The sequence below is a fragment of the Schistocerca americana genome, chromosome 4 (assembly GCF_021461395.2).
Source record: "Schistocerca americana isolate TAMUIC-IGC-003095 chromosome 4, iqSchAmer2.1, whole genome shotgun sequence".
In the NCBI taxonomy this organism is placed as follows: domain Eukaryota; kingdom Metazoa; phylum Arthropoda; class Insecta; order Orthoptera; family Acrididae; genus Schistocerca; species Schistocerca americana.
Genome location: NC_060122.1, coordinates 670,994,840 through 671,013,178, shown reverse-complemented (window position 1 = coordinate 671,013,178; position 18,339 = coordinate 670,994,840). Strand labels below are relative to the sequence as shown.

The 18,339-nt window shown below is 42.9% G+C and overlaps 1 protein-coding gene across 1 annotated transcript; it reads left to right on the top strand.

Annotated features, from left to right (window-relative positions):
- Positions 1-15,884: 15,884 nt before the first annotated feature.
- Positions 15,885-17,306, top strand: LOC124613699 (calphotin-like). The gene is made up of 2 exons (XM_047142417.1): positions 15,885-16,844; positions 17,220-17,306. Exons 1-2 carry the CDS (start codon positions 15,885-15,887, stop codon positions 17,304-17,306), a joined length of 1,047 nt encoding a protein of 348 aa, XP_046998373.1.
- Positions 17,307-18,339: the final 1,033 nt, after the last annotated feature.

Sequence of the window (18,339 nt, the reverse complement as noted above, 5' to 3'; positions counted from 1 at the left end):
CCTACACATCAACTCAGCCAATGAACACACCCGTCAACTCCTATCCTTAATAAAAGTCCTTAATCTTTCCTCTCCCACATCCACACCGGCTGTTCAGAGCATCCTCCTACAGGCCAACCGTAAATTAGAACAGCATGCCACCCTCCACCTCAAAAAACTATCCAATCTCCTGGTTTCCCACCTCTGGAAAGGCAACTCACTCACCCTTCACAACCTTTCCAGCAAACCTCAACCTCCTCTCATTGCACATAAACCCAGTCTCTCCCATCTACTCAATCTCCCACTTCCAGCTCCACTCCCTCCAAAACCTCAAAATTCCGATCAACACAATCTGGAACCACAACATCCTAATTCAGTAGTTAACCTTTCCTCCAAACCTCTCTCCCAATCCGAAACCTCTGTCCTATCCAAAGGCCTCACCTACAGCCCCACTCCCAGATTCAACCAAACAGCCCTCGTCAAAGATTTACTGTCCTACACTCGTACTCTCTGCTGGAAGTATCACTTTGCCACGAAGAATAATGATCCTAATGCTACTCCTAATGATCCGACTCCTCAAGACACCATCCAAATTGAACCCTGCCTGGAACAGTTCCGTCCTCCGTCACAGCGGGACCCACCCCCTCTTCCTCAAAATCACCCTCTCCAAACCTTCCAGGAATTTCTGACTTCCAGCCTTGCATCTCAATCCTTCTTAAAAAACCTTAATCCTACACCCAACATCACCACTGCTGAAGCCCAGGCTATCCGTGATCTGAAGGCTGACCGATCCATCGTCATTCTTCCGGCGGACAAGGGTTCCACGACAGTGGTACTTGATCGTCGGGAGTATGTGGCTGAGGGCCTGTGTCAGCTTTCAGACAACACCACATACAAAGTTTGCCAAGGTAACCCCATTCCCAATGTCCAGGCGGAGCTTCAAGGAATCCTCAGAACCTTAGGCCCCCTGCAAAACCTTTCACCTGACTCCATCAACCTCCTGACCCCACCGACACCCCGCACCCCTACCTTCTACCTTCTTCCTAAAATCCACAAACACAATCATCCCGGCCACCCCATTGTAGCTGGTTACCAAGCCCCCACAGAACGTATCTCTGCCTACGTAGATCAACACCTTCAACCCATTACATGCAGTCTCCCATCCTTCATCAAAGACACCAACCACTTCCTTGAACGCCTGGAATCCTTACCCAATCTGTTACCCCCGGAAACCATCCTTGTAACCATTGATGCCACGTCCTTATACACAAATATTCTGCACGTCCAGGGCCTCGCTGCGATGGAGCATTTCCTTTCACGCCGATCACCTGCCACCCTACCTAAAACCTCTTTCCTCATTACCTTAGCCAGCTTCATCGTGACCCACAACTTCTTCACTTTTGAAGGCCAGACATACCAACAATTAAAGGGAACAGCCATGGGTACCAGGATGGCCCCCTCATACGCCAACCTATTCATGGGTCACTTAGAGGAAGCCTTCTTGGTTACCCAAGTCTGCCAACCCAAAGTTTGGTACAGATTTATTGATGACATCTTCATGATCTGCACTCACAGTGAAGAAGAACTCCAGAATTTCCTCTCCAACCTCAACTCCTTTGGTTCCATCAGATTCACCCGGTCCTACTCCAAATCCCATGCCACTTCCCTTGACGTTGACCTCCACCTGTCCAATGGCCAACTTCACACGTCCGTCCAGATCAAACCCACCAACAAGCAACAGTACCTTCATTATGACAGCTGCCACCCATTCCACATCAAACGGTCCCTTCCCTACAGCCTAGGTCTTCGTGGCAAACGAATCTGCTCCAGTCCGGAATCCCTGAATCATTACACCAACAACCTGAAAACAGCTTTCGCATCCCGCAACTACCCTCCCGACCTGGTACAGAAGCAAATAACCAGAGCCACTTCCTCGTCCCCTCAAACCCAGAATCCCCCACAGAAGAACCACAAAAGTGCCCCACTTGTGACAGGATACTTTCCGGGACTGGACCAGACTCTGAATGTGACTCTCCAGCAGGGATACGACTTCCTCAAATCCTGCCCTGAAATGAGATCCATCCTTCATGAAATCCTCCCCACTCCGCCAAGAGTGTCTTTCCGCCGTCCACCTAACCTTCGTAACCTGTTAGTTCATCCCTATGAAATCCCCAAACTACCCTCCCTACCCTCTGGCTCCTATCCTTGTAACCGCCCCCGATGCAAAACCTGTCCCATGCACCCTCCCACCACCACCTACTCCAGTCCTGTAACCCGGAAGGTGTACACGATCAAAGGCAGAGCCACGTGTGAAAGCACCCACGTGATTTACCAACTAACCTGCCTACACTGTGATGCATTCTATGTGGGAATGACCAGCAACAAACTGTCCATTCGCATGAATGGACACAGGCAGACAGTGTTTGTTGGTAATGAGGATCACCCTGTGGCTAAACATGCCTTGGTGCACAGCCAGCACATCTTGGCACAGTGTTACACCGTCCGGGTTATCTGGATACTTCCCACCAACACCAACCTATCCGAACTCCGGAGATGGGAACTTGCCCTTCTGTATATCCTCTCTTCTCGTCATCCGCCAGGCCTCAATCTCCGCTAATTTCAAGTTGCCGCCACTCATACCTCACCTGTCTTTCAACAACTTCTTTGCCTCTACACTTCTGCCTCGACTGACATCTCTGCCCAAACTCTTTGTCTGTAAATATGTCTGCTTGTGTCTGTATGTGTGGATGGATATGTGCGTGTGTGCGAGTGCATACCTGTCCTTTTTTCCCCCTAAGGTAAGTCTTTCCGCTCCCGGGATTGGAATGACTCCTTACCCTCTCCCTTAAAACCCACTTCCTTTCGTCTTTCCCTCTCCTTCCCTCTTTCCTGATGAGGCAACAGTTTGTTGCAAAAGCTTGAATTTTGTGTGTATGTTTGTGTATGTTTGTGTTTGTTTGTGTGTCTATCGACCTGCTTTCGTTCGGTAAGTCACCTCATCTTTGTTTTTTATATATATATATATATATATATATATATATATATATATATATATATATATATATATAAAAAAACAATACCATGTATAGAAACTTCCTGGCACATTAAAACTGTGTGCTGGAGCAAGACTAATTTCTTCCAGTTGTGCTAGTCTTCCAAGTTTCGCATTCGCAGGAGAACATCTGTGAAGTTTGGAAGGTAGGAGCTGAGGTACTGGCAGAAGTAAAATTGTGAGAATGGGTCGTGAGTCATGCTTGGGTAGCTCAGTTGGTAGAGCACTTGCCCGCAGGAGGCGTAGGTCCCGAGTTCAAGTCTCGGTCTGGCACACAGTTTTAACCTGCCAGGAAGTTTCAAATCAGCATACACTCCAATGAAAAGAGTGAAAATTTCACTCTGGAAACATCCCCCAGGCCGTGGCTAATCCGTATCTCTGCAATATCCTTTCTTCCAGCAGTGCTAGTCCTGCAAATTTCGCAGGAGAACTTCTGTGAAATTTGGATGGTAGGAGACAAGGTACTGATAGAAGTGAGGATGGATTGTGAGTTGTGCTTGGGTAGCTCAGTTGGTAGAGCACTTGCCTACAAAAAGCAAAGGTCCCAAGTTCGAGTCTCAGTTTGGCACAAAGCTTTAATCTGCCAGGAAGATTCAAATCAGTGCACACTCCACTGCAGAGTGAAAATTTCATTCTGAATACCATGTACACTATTGATTCTTGCATAGGTTAAAATTTTCTCAGCTGTTTCACTAAAAGTTTTCGTATGATTTTTTATACAATGTATTATATTTAAGGCAAAAATGTAAAAAAAAGAAATTAATGTGTTACAATCGATATGTACTAACAGTTAAAAACCCTCTTCTGTTAAGAAGAATTGAAATTACAAAATTTGTGGTATCCTTAAAATTCAGATTATTAATTGCACAATCTGATGATAATTATTAAATTTATTTCTGGACACTGTTATAAAATAATGTTATATCTTGGAGATGATTCTCCTGTTGTAAAGAAAGTTTGTAAACTCTAAGGGTTTGTAAACTCTTTAAATACTGAGAATACCACAGAATGTGAGTGGTGGTGGGCATGCCTCTGATGGAAATGTATGTATTTTGCTAAACTTGGCAACAACTACTTTTTAAAAAAAAAATTATTTTTATGTTTTTAATTGGTGTGATAGAAGTGAAAATTGTAAAGTTGGAGTTATATAGAAGAATGAGATAAAATAAAATTCAAGAATAATGCAGACATGTCTTAAACAGTTATATAGACATCAAGAACCTAAGAAATTGAAATTTCAGCTGCAAGCATGTACCCCTAGACAGGACTTGTGTGATTGCTAGCAAAATGAATAGGTCCAAGGGTAGTGATGTGGATGTGAAAGCTGTAAGACATAACCAAGATAAGTTTGAACCAAGTGAAAGTGTAGAAACCAAAGAAACAGTGAAACGCAATGTTTAGCAGTTGATTTTTTTGAATTGAATTGGATTTTATTTGATCCTGTAAGATTAATTGTGTACAGTAAATGTACATGTAATATAGGACACATCAAAGTAATAACATTCATTATCACTTATTTTTCTACCCCTTTAGCTTACATTTTTACATCATTGATAATGAATAACAGTATATACATATTTAATGGCGTAAGTGTTCTGCAACACTGTAAAACTCTTTTTCAATGAGATAGTCTTTAAGTTTCTTTGAAAAGTCATTGTCAAGTACACTATCTTGCAGGTTTTTAGGCATATTTCTTAGTAGTCTGATGCCAGAGTACTGGGGTCCTTTTTCTAGCATTGCCAGTCAGTGGGGTATGCTCCGTACTTCATTCTTCCTTCTTGTATTGTGGGTGTGTACACTAGCATTTGTAATTCAGTCCTCACTACCTTTTGTCATGTACGTTATTGTTTTGCATACATACAACGATGAAAAAGTTAAGACACCTAACTTCTTGAAGCAGCTTCTGCTGATATAGTTATTATTCAGTATGTTTGCTATGTCCATACCATCTGTGACCACTGTGTTGTCTATTTTAATTGACCTAATACCTTCTTCTTTGTTTGACCCACCTTTTTTCTTTGTTTCAACATTAATTCCACTCCAAGCTGCCTTTGCCTTGTTATTTTATTTCATTTTGTTGGTGTCAATTGCTCTTGCTTTTGCTTCTCTTATTGTTTTTCTATACTTCTCTTTTAACATTTTATAGTTTTCAGCTTCGCCCATCCGTCTCAGATCCTGCAGCTTCCTTTGCTGTTCTAGTATTTCACTGGTAATCCACTGTGTTTGATCTTGCAGCATTTCTTGTCTCTTTACTTTGGGAAATGCTACATTAAAATGGTATTTAATTGTTGAAATAAATGCATCATATTTTTCATTTACACTCTGGGCCTGTAGGGTTTCATTCCAGGTTTCCTCATTTATTTATTTATTTATTTAGTCCTTCAAATCCTACATGTATAGAACATATACAAGGATATTGGACGTGGTTAGGTATTTACAAGATAAAATACAGTTTGTATTGCAATCCTAAGGACTATATATTGAAGTAATTTAGTAAAGAATCATACACACAACAAACATTAGAGGCATCATACAAAGTAGAATATTCATAATGCATCTTTATTTTGCTGTTTGGCTTTTATGTACTCTGTCAGACTGTAAAAGCAATGATCAATTAAATATGCTTTTACTTCAGCCTTAAAACTACAGAGTTTATCTGCTGATTTAATATTGTTAGGCAGATTATTGTAAATCTTTATCCCAGTATATTGTGAGCCTTTTTTGTACGATGATGTTCTCACCTGTTTCATATGAAGGCCATAATTTTGCCTTATATTGTATGCATGTATATCTTCTACATCTACATCTACATGATTACTCTGCAATTCACATTTAAGTGCTTATCAGAGGGTTCATCGAACCACAATCCTACTATCACTCTATCATTCCACTCCCGAACAGCGCGCAGGAAAAACGAACACCTAAACCTTTCTGTTCGAGCTCTGATTTCTCTTATTTTATTTTGATGATCATTCCTACCTATGTAGGTTGGGCTCAACAAAATACACTCCTGGAAATGGAAAAAAGAACACATTGACACCGGTGTGTCAGACCCACCATACTTGCTCCGGACACTGCGAGAGGGCTGTACAAGCAATGATCACACACACGGCACAGCGGACACACCAGGAACCGCAGTGTTGGCTGTCGAATGGCGCTAGCTGCGCAGCATTTGTGCACCACCGCCGTCAGTGTCAGCCAGTTTGCCGTGGCATACGGAGCTCCATCGCAGTCTTTAACACTGGTAGCATGCCGCGACAGCGTGGACGTGAACCGTATGTGCAGTTGACGGACTTTGAGCGAGGGTGTATAGTAGGCATGCGGGAGGCCGGGTGGACGTACCGCCGAATTGCTCAACACGTGGGGCGTGAGGTCTCCACAGTACATCGATGTTGTCACCAGTGGTCGGCGGAAGGTGCACGTGCCCGTCGACCTGGGACCGGACCGCAGCGACGCACGGATGCACGCCAAGACCGTAGGATCCTACGCAGTGCCGTAGGGGACCGCACCGCAACTTCCCAACAAATTAGGGACACTGTTGCTCATGGGGTATCGGCGAGGACCATTCGCAACCGTCTCCATGAAGCTGGGCTACGGTCCCGCACACCGTTAGGCCGTCTTCCGCTCACGCCCCAACATCGTGCAGCCCGCCTCCAGTGGTGTCGCGACAGGCGTGAATGGAGGGACGAATGGAGACGTGTCGTCTTCAGCGATGAGAGTCGCCTCTGCCTTGGTGCCAATGATGGTCGTATGCGTGTTTATCGCCGTGCAGGTGAGCGCCACTATCAGGACTGCATACGACCGAGGCACACAGGGCCAACACCCGGCATCATGGTGTGGGGAGCTATCTCCTACACTGGCTGTTCACCACTGGTGATCGTCGAGGGGACACTGAATAGTGCACGGTACATCCAAACCGTCATCGAACCCATCGTTCTACCATTCCTAGACCGGCAAGGGAACTTGCTGTTCCAACAGGACAATGCACGTCCGCATGTATCCCGTGCCACCCAACGTGCTCTAGAAGGTGTAAGTCAACTACCCTGGCCAGCAAGATCTCCGGATCTGTCCCCCATTGAGCATGTTTGGGACTGGATGAAGTGTCGTCTCACGCGGTCTGCACGTCCAGCATGAACGCTGGTCCAACTGAGGCGCCTGGTGGAAATGGCATGGCAAGCCGTTCCACAGGACTACATCCAGCATCTCTACGATTGTCTCCATGGGAGAATAGCAGCCTGCATTGCTGCGAAAGGTGCATATACAATGTACTAGTGCCGACATTGTGCATGCTCTGTTGCCTGTGTCTATGTGCCTGTGGGTCAGTGTGATCATGTGATGTATCTGAACCCAGGAATGTGTCAATAAAGTTTCCCCTTCCTGGGACAATGAATTCACGGTGTTCTTATTTCAATTTCCAGGAGTGTATTTTCACATTCGGAAGAGAAAGTTGATGACTGAAATTTCGTAAATAGATCTCATCACGACGAAAAACGTCTTTGCTTGAATGACTTCCATCCCAACTCGCTTATCATATCTGCCACACTCTCACCCCTATTACGTGATAATACAAAATGAGTTGCCCTTTCTTGCACCCTTTCGATGTCCTCCATCAATCCCACCTGGTAAGGATCCCACCCCGCGCAGCAATATTCTCACAGATGACAAATGAGTGTAGTGTAAGCTGTCTCTTTAGTGGGCTTGTTGCATCTTCTAAGTGTCCTGCCAATGAAATGCAACCTTTGGCTCACCTTCCCCACAATATTATGTATGTGGTCTTTCCAACTGAAGTTGTTCATAATTTTAACACCCAGGTACTTAGTTGAATTGACAGCCTTGAGAATTGTACTATTTATTGAGTAATCGAATTCCAACGGATTTCTTTTGGAACTCATGTGGATCACCTCACACTTTTCGTAATTTAGCGTCAACTGCCACCTGCCACACCATACAGCAATCTTTTCTAAATCGCTTTGCAACTGATACTGGTCTTCGGATGACCTTACTAGACGGTAAATTACAGCATCATCTGCGAACAACATAAGAGAACTGCTCAGATTGTCACCCAGGTCATTTATATAGATCAGGAACAGCAGGTCCCAGGACGCTTCCCTGGGGAACACCTGATATCACTTCAGTTTTACTCGATGATTTGCCATCTATTACTGCGAACTGTGGCCTTCCTGACAAGAAATCATGAATCCAGTTGCACAACTCAGATGATACCCCATAGGCTCGCAGCTTGATTAGAAGTCGCTTGTGAGGAACAGTGTCAAAAGCTTTCCAGAAATCTAGAAATACGGAATCAACTTGAGATCCCCAGTCAATAGCGGCCATTACTTCATGTGAATAAGGAGCTACCTGTGTTGCACAAGAACGATGTTTTCTCAAACCATATTGATTACGTATCAATAGATCGTTCCCTTCAAGGTGATTCATAATGTTTGAATACAGTATATGCTTCAAAACCCTACTGCAAACCGACGTCAATGATATAGGTCTGCAGTTCGATGAATTACTCCTACTACCCTTCTTAAACACTGGTGCTACCTGCGCAATTTTCCAATCTGTAGGTACAGATCTATCGGTGAGCGAGCAATTGTATATGATTGATAAGTAGGGAGCTATTGTATGAGCGTAATCTGAAAGGAACCTAATTGGTATACAATCTGAACCTGAAGACTTGCCTGTATCAAGCGATTTGAGTTGCTTCGCAACCCCTAAGGTATCTACTTCTAAGAAACTCATGCTAGCAGCTGTTCGTGTTTCAACTTCTGGAATATTCCATTCGTCTTCCCTGGTGAAGGAATTTCAGAAAACTGCGTTCAATAACTCCGCTTTAGCGGCACAGTCATCGGTAACAGTACCATCAGCACTGCGCAGTGAAGGTATTGACTGCGCCTTGTCGCTTGTGTACTTTACATAAGACCAGAATTTCTTCAGATTTTCTACCAAATTTTGAGACAATGTTTCGTTGTGGAACCTATTAAAGGCTTCTCGCATTGAAGTCCGTGTCAAATTTCGTGCGCCTGTAATATTTAGCCAATCTTCGGGATTTCGCGTTCTTCTGAACTTCGCATGCTTTTTCCGTTGCCTCTGCAACAGCGTTTGAATCTGTTTTGTGTACCATGAGGGATCAGTTCCATCTCTTACCAATTTATGAGGTATGAATCTCTCAATTGCTGTTGCTACTATATCTTTGAATTTGAGCCACATCTCATCTACATTTGCATAGTCAGTTCGGAAGGAATGGAGATTGTCTCTTAGGAAGGCTTCTAGTGACACTTTATCCGCTTTTTTTAAATAAAATTATTTTGCGTTTGTTTCTGGTGGATTTGGAAGAAATGGTATTGATCCTAGCTACAATGACCTTGTGATCACTAATCCCTGTATCAGTCATGATGCTGTCTATTAGCTCTGGATTGTTTGTGGCTAAGAGGTCAAGTGTGTTTTCGCAACCATTTACAATTTGTGGGGGTTCGTGGACTAACTGCTTGAAATAATTTTTGGAGAAAGCAATTAGGACAATCTCGGAAGATGTTTTCTGCCTACCTCCGGTTTTGAACAAGTATTTTTGCCAACATGTGGAGGGAAGGTTGAAGTCCCCACCAACTATAACCATATGAGTGGGGTATTTATTTGTTACGAGACTCAAATTTTCTCTGAACTGTTCAGCAACTATATCATCGGAGTCTGGGGGTCTGTAGAAGGAGCCAATTATTAACTTAGTTCGGCTGTTAAGTATAACCTCCACCCATACCAATTCACATGGAGTATCTACTTCGACTTCACTACAAGATAAACCACTGCTGACAGACACAAACACTCCACCACCAATTCTGCCTAATCTATCTTTCCTGAACACAGTCTGAGACTTCGTAAAAATGCCTGCAGAACTTATTTCAGGCTTTAGCCAGCTTTCTGTACCTATAAACGATTTCAGCTTCTGTGCTTTCTATTAGCGCTTGAAACTCAGGGACTTTCCCAGCACAACTACAACAATTTACAACTACAATTCCGACTGTTCCTTGATCCAAGCACGTCCTGTATTTGCCATGCACCCTTTGAGATTGCAGCCCACCCTGTACTTTCCCGAGGCCTTCTATCCTAAAAAACTGCCCAGTCCATGCCACACAGCATCCACTACCCATGTAGCCACCAGCTGAGAGTAGTGAACTCCTGACCTATTCAGCGGAACCCGAAACCCCACCACCCTATGGTGCATGTCAAGGAATCTGCAGCCAACACGGTCGGAAAACCATCTGAGCCTCTGATTCAGACCCTCCACACGGCTCTGCACCGAAGGTTCGCAGTCGGTTCTGTCAACGATGCTGGAGATGGTGAGCTCTGCCTTCATCTCGTAAGCAAGACCGGCAGCCTTCACCAAATCAGACAGCCGCTTAATTTCTAATAACATATCTGGGTGTCTATCAATATATTATTTGATGAAAACAGATGTTTCGTAGATAAAAATGCAAGGAAGAGGAAGAACTAACAGTTTTTGGAATATGGGTCTGCATGATTTCGTATTGTTTACCCCTTCAATAATTCTTAATATTCTCTTTTGCGCCCTGAAAAGTTTAATATTTGTTGTGGCATTTCCCCAGAAGATTATGCCATATTTAATTACAGAATGCACGTAGGAGTAGCATACATTTAACAGGCTGGATTTGCTGCAACAAGTTTTTAAGATTCTTATCATGTAACAGGTTTTGCTTAATTTTCTTTGCAAATATTCAATGTGTACTTCCCATTCTCTGTTGTTCTGGAGCCAGAGTCCTGGAAACTTTGTGCTATTGACACTTTCAAGCACTCTGTCCCTAACTTCTATTTCTATGTTTGGGTGGTGTCTTCTTTTTACGTTATAGAAGTTCAGTGCTCCTGTCTTTTCTTTGTTTATAATTAGGTTGTTACAGCTGAACCACTGTTCTACACTGTTCATTGGTTGGATAACGGAGTCTTTTAGTTTTTCTTCTGCTTTACCGCTAATAAGGAAGCTTGTATTGTCTGCAAATTGGAGGGTAGTTTGGCAGTACTTGTTGTACATAAGATCATTGACATAGAGGAGAAACAGAATGGGTCCTAATACTGATCTTTGAGGGACGCCATCTTTCACATTTTCATATCCTGAATAGTAGTAGCTGATTTTGTTATGGTCAGTATATTGCACTTCAACCACCTCTTTGCGATCACATGGGTATGTCCTGAAACACTCATTGGATATACCTCTAATTCCTACCTGGTCAAGCTTCTGCAGTAGAGCATAATGATCAGTGACATCAAAAGCTTTAGATAAATCAAGACATATGTCCGTCACAAACTCACTTGCATCCAGTTTAGTATAGATTTCATTAAGAAATTCAAATATTGCACTTTCAGTTGAATAGCCTTCCCTGAAGCCATGCTGTGAGGGAGAGAGAATTATATTTTTATTTAGAAAATCAGACAATCTCTTATAAAAAAAAATTTTTTTTAATTTTTGAAAATACAGGCAGTAGGGCTATTGGTTTATAATTTGAAACACATTCAGGATTTCCTTTTTTGAGCAGTGGTTTCAGCTTTGCTATTTTTAAGCTCAAAAGGAAGGTTCCTGATGCCAGTGAGCTGTTGCACAAGTGTGTCAAGTGTTCAGCTAAGGTAAGACAGCATTTTTTAATAATTGCATCTGGTATTTCATCAATTACACATGAGAACCCTGTTTTCAAGTTTTCTATGACTGATAAAATTTCTTCGCTATTTGTGGGTGAAAGGAACAATGGTGTAGACACATTTCTCACACTATTGGATGATGGAGGTGATATTTTGTTGTGTTCTTCAAGTCCACTCACCAACTGTTTGCAAAATATTTGTTGAAGGTCCCTGCAATTTTTGTGGGGCAATAAATCATTTGTCCTTCATAACATAAGTTTATATTTTTATACTGTTTAGTTTCACTCGTTTGATATTTTATAACTTCCCATATAGCTTTAGATTTGTTTTTTGAATTTTCAATGTATTTGTCATTTGCCATTGTTTTAGCTTTCCTTACAACATTTTTGAGGATCCTCTTGTAATTCTTCAGGTACAAATGAAATTCATGAGGCATGTTTTGTATCTTTGCTATAATGTGTAATCTTCTTTTCTCTACACAAGAGACTCGAATACCTGTTCTAATCCATTTGTTCTTTTGGAAGTTAGGTTGACATGTTTTTTTAATGGAAATGCAGCTTCAAAGTATGACATGAAGATTTCCATGAAGTTTTCAAACTTTTTGTTAGTATTTTCACAAATATACACTTCATACCAAGTTTCTTCACTTACTCTCTGTATAAAAAAGTTTATTTGTTTGTTAGTCAATTTTCTTGCTTCTTTTACAAGTTCCTCTTTCTCAGTTGTTTCACTTGGGGTGTGCAAGGCAATAAACTGTGCAAAGTGATAACTGAAGCCAGTATTAAGATTTCCTGCACAGAAATTGTGATTTACATATGTGTTTATTAATATCTGATCAACTGTTGAGCTATTTGTTGGTGTAACTCTTGTAGGAGAACCTATGGTGGCTTTTATGTTACATGTTTCCAGTAGGGCCATTAAGCTTTGCTGGTCTTTTGAGATTTCTTGAAAATCAATATTAAAATCTCCACATATGATCACTTCTTTGTTGCAGTTTTTTATAGTATTTAAAGCTGCTTCTAGTTGATGACAGAAATCATTTAAGTTCCCATCAGTGCTCCTATATACACAGATGATTATTAATTTCAAAGCAGAGAGTGCAACTGTGGATACTTCAAAAACTTTCTCTTTAGCTAACAGTTCAATGGGTTTTATGTTACAATAATCAATGGTACTTTTAACAAATATACGTGACCCTCCATGACTGGATGTAATTCTAGAGAATGATGATGAAAGATTGAAGTCTGCAAGTTTTGTGACTGACATTGCATCTTTAGGCAGCCAGTGTTCAGTTACACACATTACAGAAGCGTGTTTTAGCTCTTCAGTACATAAAATTTCAACTTCACTTAATTTGTTTAGCAATGATTGGACATTTTGATGAATCAGCATGAAATTAAAGGATTTGTTAGGCTTTGGCATATTGTTAGACTTTGGCATATGTAATTGATCACTTACCTTTACCTTGTCAATAAAAAATCATTCAGGTGTGTTGGAAGTACTGCTTTTCTTTTCCCAACTGCACCTATTCTTCTATTATCAGCTGCAGCAGAATTTTCTTCTGTTTCTGGCTCCCCTGGTAGCTGTTCAGCTGCTGATCCTACTGTTGATAATATTGCTGCTGGTGTTAGAGCTGGATCTGCAATTACCTAACATTGTTCGAAAGTTGGTGATATTTTGTTCACTAATGACCCCAATTTCTTTGGTTGTTTGTTTTGGTTCTGATACTGTGTCATTACTTCTGTAAAAGCTGATTAGTTGTCCATGATGATCAGATATTTCTGTCTGAACTACAAGTGACTCATAGTTACACATATTAGTAATTATGTTGTCAATATCTGTCTCACTTTGTGAAGTCACTCTTGTTGGTGCAGTTATTGTTATTTTCATGTTATGCTGTACTAACAATTCTTCAAAATCCTGTCTTATTTTTGAGTCTTTTCCCATGTCAATGTTAAAGTCTCCACATATAATAAGGTTTCTCTTCATATTCATTCTCATTAAGCTAACAATTTTTTTTTTCAGAAAGATACTAATATTGCCACATGGTGATCCATACACACAAAACACATTAAAATCACTGTCACTATACCCGTAACTTCAAAGTCTTTTTCTCTAGTTATGGGCAATGTAGCAGCTTCACTGTTTACATTCTTTAGGAGAGTACCTGTTTCAATATATATACGTATAATATGTACATTTAATATATATACAACTAATATATTTAGATCTGCAGAAGTAACTAGCTAGTTCGTAGTCCTTTATCGCAACATTACCTAGTTTACTTTCAGTTAGTCCATTAGTAAAGCCAGCCCTTAATTAATTCCAAAATAAATACAAGGATTGCCAAAAGTATTACTTGTATAACTATACCTTTTAATTTCATTATTTAAACGAATAATTTGGACTAGTCTTTGTGGCAGAAGGAACTGTTAAAACGAGGGAATTTTAAGATGCATTCAGTTGTTGAATGACTTCTGTTTTAATAGTAATTTCTGTAACTTAAAAATCAAACAATGTATAGTTCCAGTGCCTATTATTGTGAATATATATCAAGGACCAATTTTTGGTCCCAAGACAGTCAGTCCACAGCCAATTTTCAGACATGAAATGTATTGGTTAGATAAATAACATTGCACCAACTTAATGGTGGAATAAGTGTAACACAAATAGGCCATGTGTTAGAACAATTAATGACAATGTCTGTTTAATTTATTTGAAAAATAATGTCACACATACCAAATTATTCTGCAAGAACTGTAAACTGTGTGGTTAGGTTTCTACTACTCATAGATGTTCAACAGCAAACTATTGTAGCAATATGCTGATGCTGCCTGCAATCTATTAATGAGGCTCATCAACATTTACCAATAATGAACTGGCCATATAATTGTGTAATATTGGGGGATTGTGAACAGTGAAAGTAAAGAACTGTGAAACGCAATTGTGCAACTATTGGCTACATCATTTACAGTAGTCAGTGTTGAACTTTCACTCCCCCCCCCCTCCCCCCCCCTTTTTCTGGCCAGTATAACAATGCAGTACATCAACACTGAGGACTATCAATGAAGAAATAAAGCAGACAAACATCACAATTTATTTATTTATTTATTTTTATCTATATGATGAAGCTATCAATGGTATTGGTTCTTGCACACTGTATTCCTTTTCTTCACCACCAGGCATTCACACATGAATGAGTGTAAGCAATCATGTTTCCTGACATACTTTTTTTTTATTCTTGAGCTAACGCTACCATCCATGAGCTGTTTATGTATTTGCTCTTCTGCTGCTTTAATACCTGAGTCAATTTTAGCAATTATTTTGCTTTCATTTTGTGTGATTACTATTTCTACGACACCTAAGTACATTTTATGCCCTCATATGCACTTTGTGCAAGCATAGTGTTGGTGTGAAATAGCCCAACCTTGACTCTTTCAATTAGTTTCTTCATGTCCTTGTCCTCATATTCTTGATATTTTTTTCACCAATTCATGACCTAATTTCAAGTGTTCCACATCTCCTGATAGTTTTTGAACTTCACCCAGATAGTCCTTGTTAACAGAATGCAGTTCAGTTCCATGACATTCCCACACACAACCTTCGTGGTATCTGCAATTTCAGTCTGCACAGTTTGTAAATTATTGTGAATTTCAGATATACTGTTAAGCTTGTCCTTGGTTTTCTTTTGATCTGATCTAGCTTATGTAAATCAATTGACAAGTCTGTGTGTAAGTCCCTCACCAAATCTCTATGCAGGTTCATGTGTAACTTTGCACTCAAATCATCAAATTTCTCTGTTATGTCAGTATACAAGTTCTGCATGTTTGCCATCTGTGGCCACTATCGACTCTACGAGTGAGATATCTTTGCTATAGCAGGCTCTCTGACCCATGTGGACTTATTTTGCGCCGCCATATTGCTTCCCATTCTGTTGTGTGCTGCCGACTGTATAAGACGTTGTAAATATTCTCGCATAATAAAGTTGCATTAATGCATGTTGGTGTGTTATTCAATGATCGCCGCCACTCCGCACATCAGGAATAACCACATTGGTGACCCAGATCTGTTTTAGTTCAATTCGCGAGTGCTATTAACAGTGATTTGTATTGTGATATGAACAATGTTTCAACAACCGTTCAGTCCCTGTGATGCGACTTCTCAGACGCAGTTTTTCAAAGTGGAAAATGAATCCATTCCGGAAATCATGCCGCAGTTTCAGTGCCAAAGTGGATTCTGCTGTCAACTGGATTTTTACCTACGTGGCCCTGAGATAAACTCAATGGTTCCCGCTTGGCCGCCGCAGCACGTTCCCACGCCTACGGCTGCCTCACGACCGTCGGACTGCATTCTGCTTATCGACACCCCAGCACTGCCAGCACCTGCCGTTCCTGCTCATCTGCTGCACCCACACATGACGCCTGCTCCACAGCCGCAGACTACGCAACTCTCCACGGACATCTTACAACTGCTCAGGTATAATGCAGCCGCGTCTCCCGCGCCGCACACCATCCTGGCTCCTGTTCGTCTTCCGCATTTTTTCCCGACGGTTTTAACCGTCTCTGCTGCGTCGGTTTCAACCGCGCCCGCTACACTCCTGAACTCGTTGTTAACAGCTCCGGCATGCCTACCGCCCACGCCCACGGCAGCACCGGCCACCCCACCCGCGCCGGTCCATAACGTTTTAACGACTTCCGCACTGGGTTCTTTCACTTGGAAAACACTGGTCGCGTGCTCACCAGTCCGAACTGCACCTGTTTCCACGGTACTGGAGAGTCTTCCGCACCCACCCGTGCCCCCACCAGCCGGGGTCCCAGCAACTGTACCTGCCTACACTATAGATCCGAACTCACATGTCAAGACTGAACTCTCTTCTTGCACTCCTGCTGCTTGTAAATCGTGGAGTTTTGTCCCCAATAACGAGATTCGTACAGCTACTGTGTACCAGTCTCCTGGTGCCTACAATCCCAATTTAGCACCACTCTACACTGCTACACTGTCTGCACCTCCAAGTAGTGTATTCGCTGCACCGACCGTTCCTCAGTACCTTGCGCCTAGCAGATTCCCAAAACTGCCAGCCCTACAAACGGAGAACCATAAGACATGGTTTGCATTAGTGGATAAAATGTTGGACATTCACGGCGTGCTAGACGATGGAGCCCGATTTGTGTGCCTTCTTAGTCACCTGCATGATCACACAGATCTTATTAGTGACCTACTGCTTTCGCCTCCCATGCAGAATAAGTACGAATTTGCTAAAGCTTGTATCATTGAACGCTTATCCCGTCCCCCTGCTGAGTTGATCCAACGCATCATCCATGAGGAACACATCGACGACCATACCCCATCACAGCTGTGGCGCCACTTACGCGCCCTTGTGGACACAGACTTTCCACCAGACGTCACACTTTGGACAATTTGGCTACTTAAACTTCCTTCTGAGCTACAACTGAAGTTATTGTCGCATGTCTCTGAGCCCCTCGAAGCACGCCTGCACATTGCTGACCGTGCCTATAGCATCATGCAACACCGGTACCTCCAGCATTCGAATCCGGCATCCGCTGCCCCCACGAATTATGCAGTAACAGAAGCCAAGCCTGGCCGTGGCAGGACACGCGCCACGCTGTAAGGCGCAAGCAATGGCGCCGCCACCCTGTGGTCACCCGACTGCACCACCTACTTTTACGTTGCCGCACCAAAGGTCACCGGAGACGGCCGAGCGAGCACCTGAGTACAATCCGGCCGCGCAGCTGGCCACCTCACCGCCCAGCCATGCTCCTGCACCACAAGCTGGCTCTCCTTATTGCTGGTTCCACGCTAAATTTGGTGATGCGGCTCGCAAGTGAAAGCCCCCGTGCACTTTCCCAAATGCTTATGGCGGGCACATCTAGGTGCCACGTCCCGCCGCGCTGCCTCACGGCGCCTACTGGCATCTCGTCCGACGGCTGCTGCACTGCCTTCCGCTTCGCGCCTCTTTGTCAAGGACACCAACACCGAACTTCATTTTCTGGTGGACTCTGGAGCCGACACTAGTGTTATCCCACCCTCCCTCACCCCTAACATAGATTCCTTATGTGCACCACCACTGATAGCTGCTAACAATTCCCCAATTCCGGTGTTAGGTTCCTCACATCTCCTGCTTAAATTTGCCCCAGATCAGGTATTCCCCTGGACATTTTACGTTGCGGAAGTTGATGCACCTGTACTGGGCCTCGATTTTCTTCATCACTATGCCCTCTCCCCTAATCTGCAAGCTGGCTGTCTGACTCACGTCTCCGGTTTGAGTGTTCCTGGTGCATTACAACATTCCCCCCCTCAGCCCGAAGTTCCTACTGACTGTTCACACTCTGCCCTTTCAGAGTGTATGTCACTTGCTGTGCAAACCTTTCTTCTACTTTCTTGCGCGAGCGTTCAGACGTCGATGCATTGCGCACTCAGAATGCCGACCTGCGTGTTTGCATTGACGAAGTCCATGTTGCAGACACAAGAGCAGCTTATACAGCTCCTCACACACACTCTTGCAATCGTGGACAAGCCTCCGCAGCCTGGTCATTGTGCCGCAGGTGTGATTCCATTAATGGTTCGGCCAGCCTCTGCCCATACCCCCCCTGTCCCTACCCCCCCCCCCCCCCTCCTGCTGATGCGAGTGACACTGCAATTGG

What these genes read in the sequence shown, in the direction of transcription:
- LOC124613699 (XM_047142417.1), top strand. Translation starts at nt 15,885, where the DNA reads ATGCCGCAGTTTCAGTGCCAAAGTGGATTCTGCTGTCAACTGGATTTT. An exon ending in TAGACGATGGAGCCCGATTT is followed by an intron (nt 16,845 to 17,219) that starts GTGTGCCTTCTT and finishes CGGTACCTCCAG; the next exon opens with CATTCGAATCCGGCATCCGC.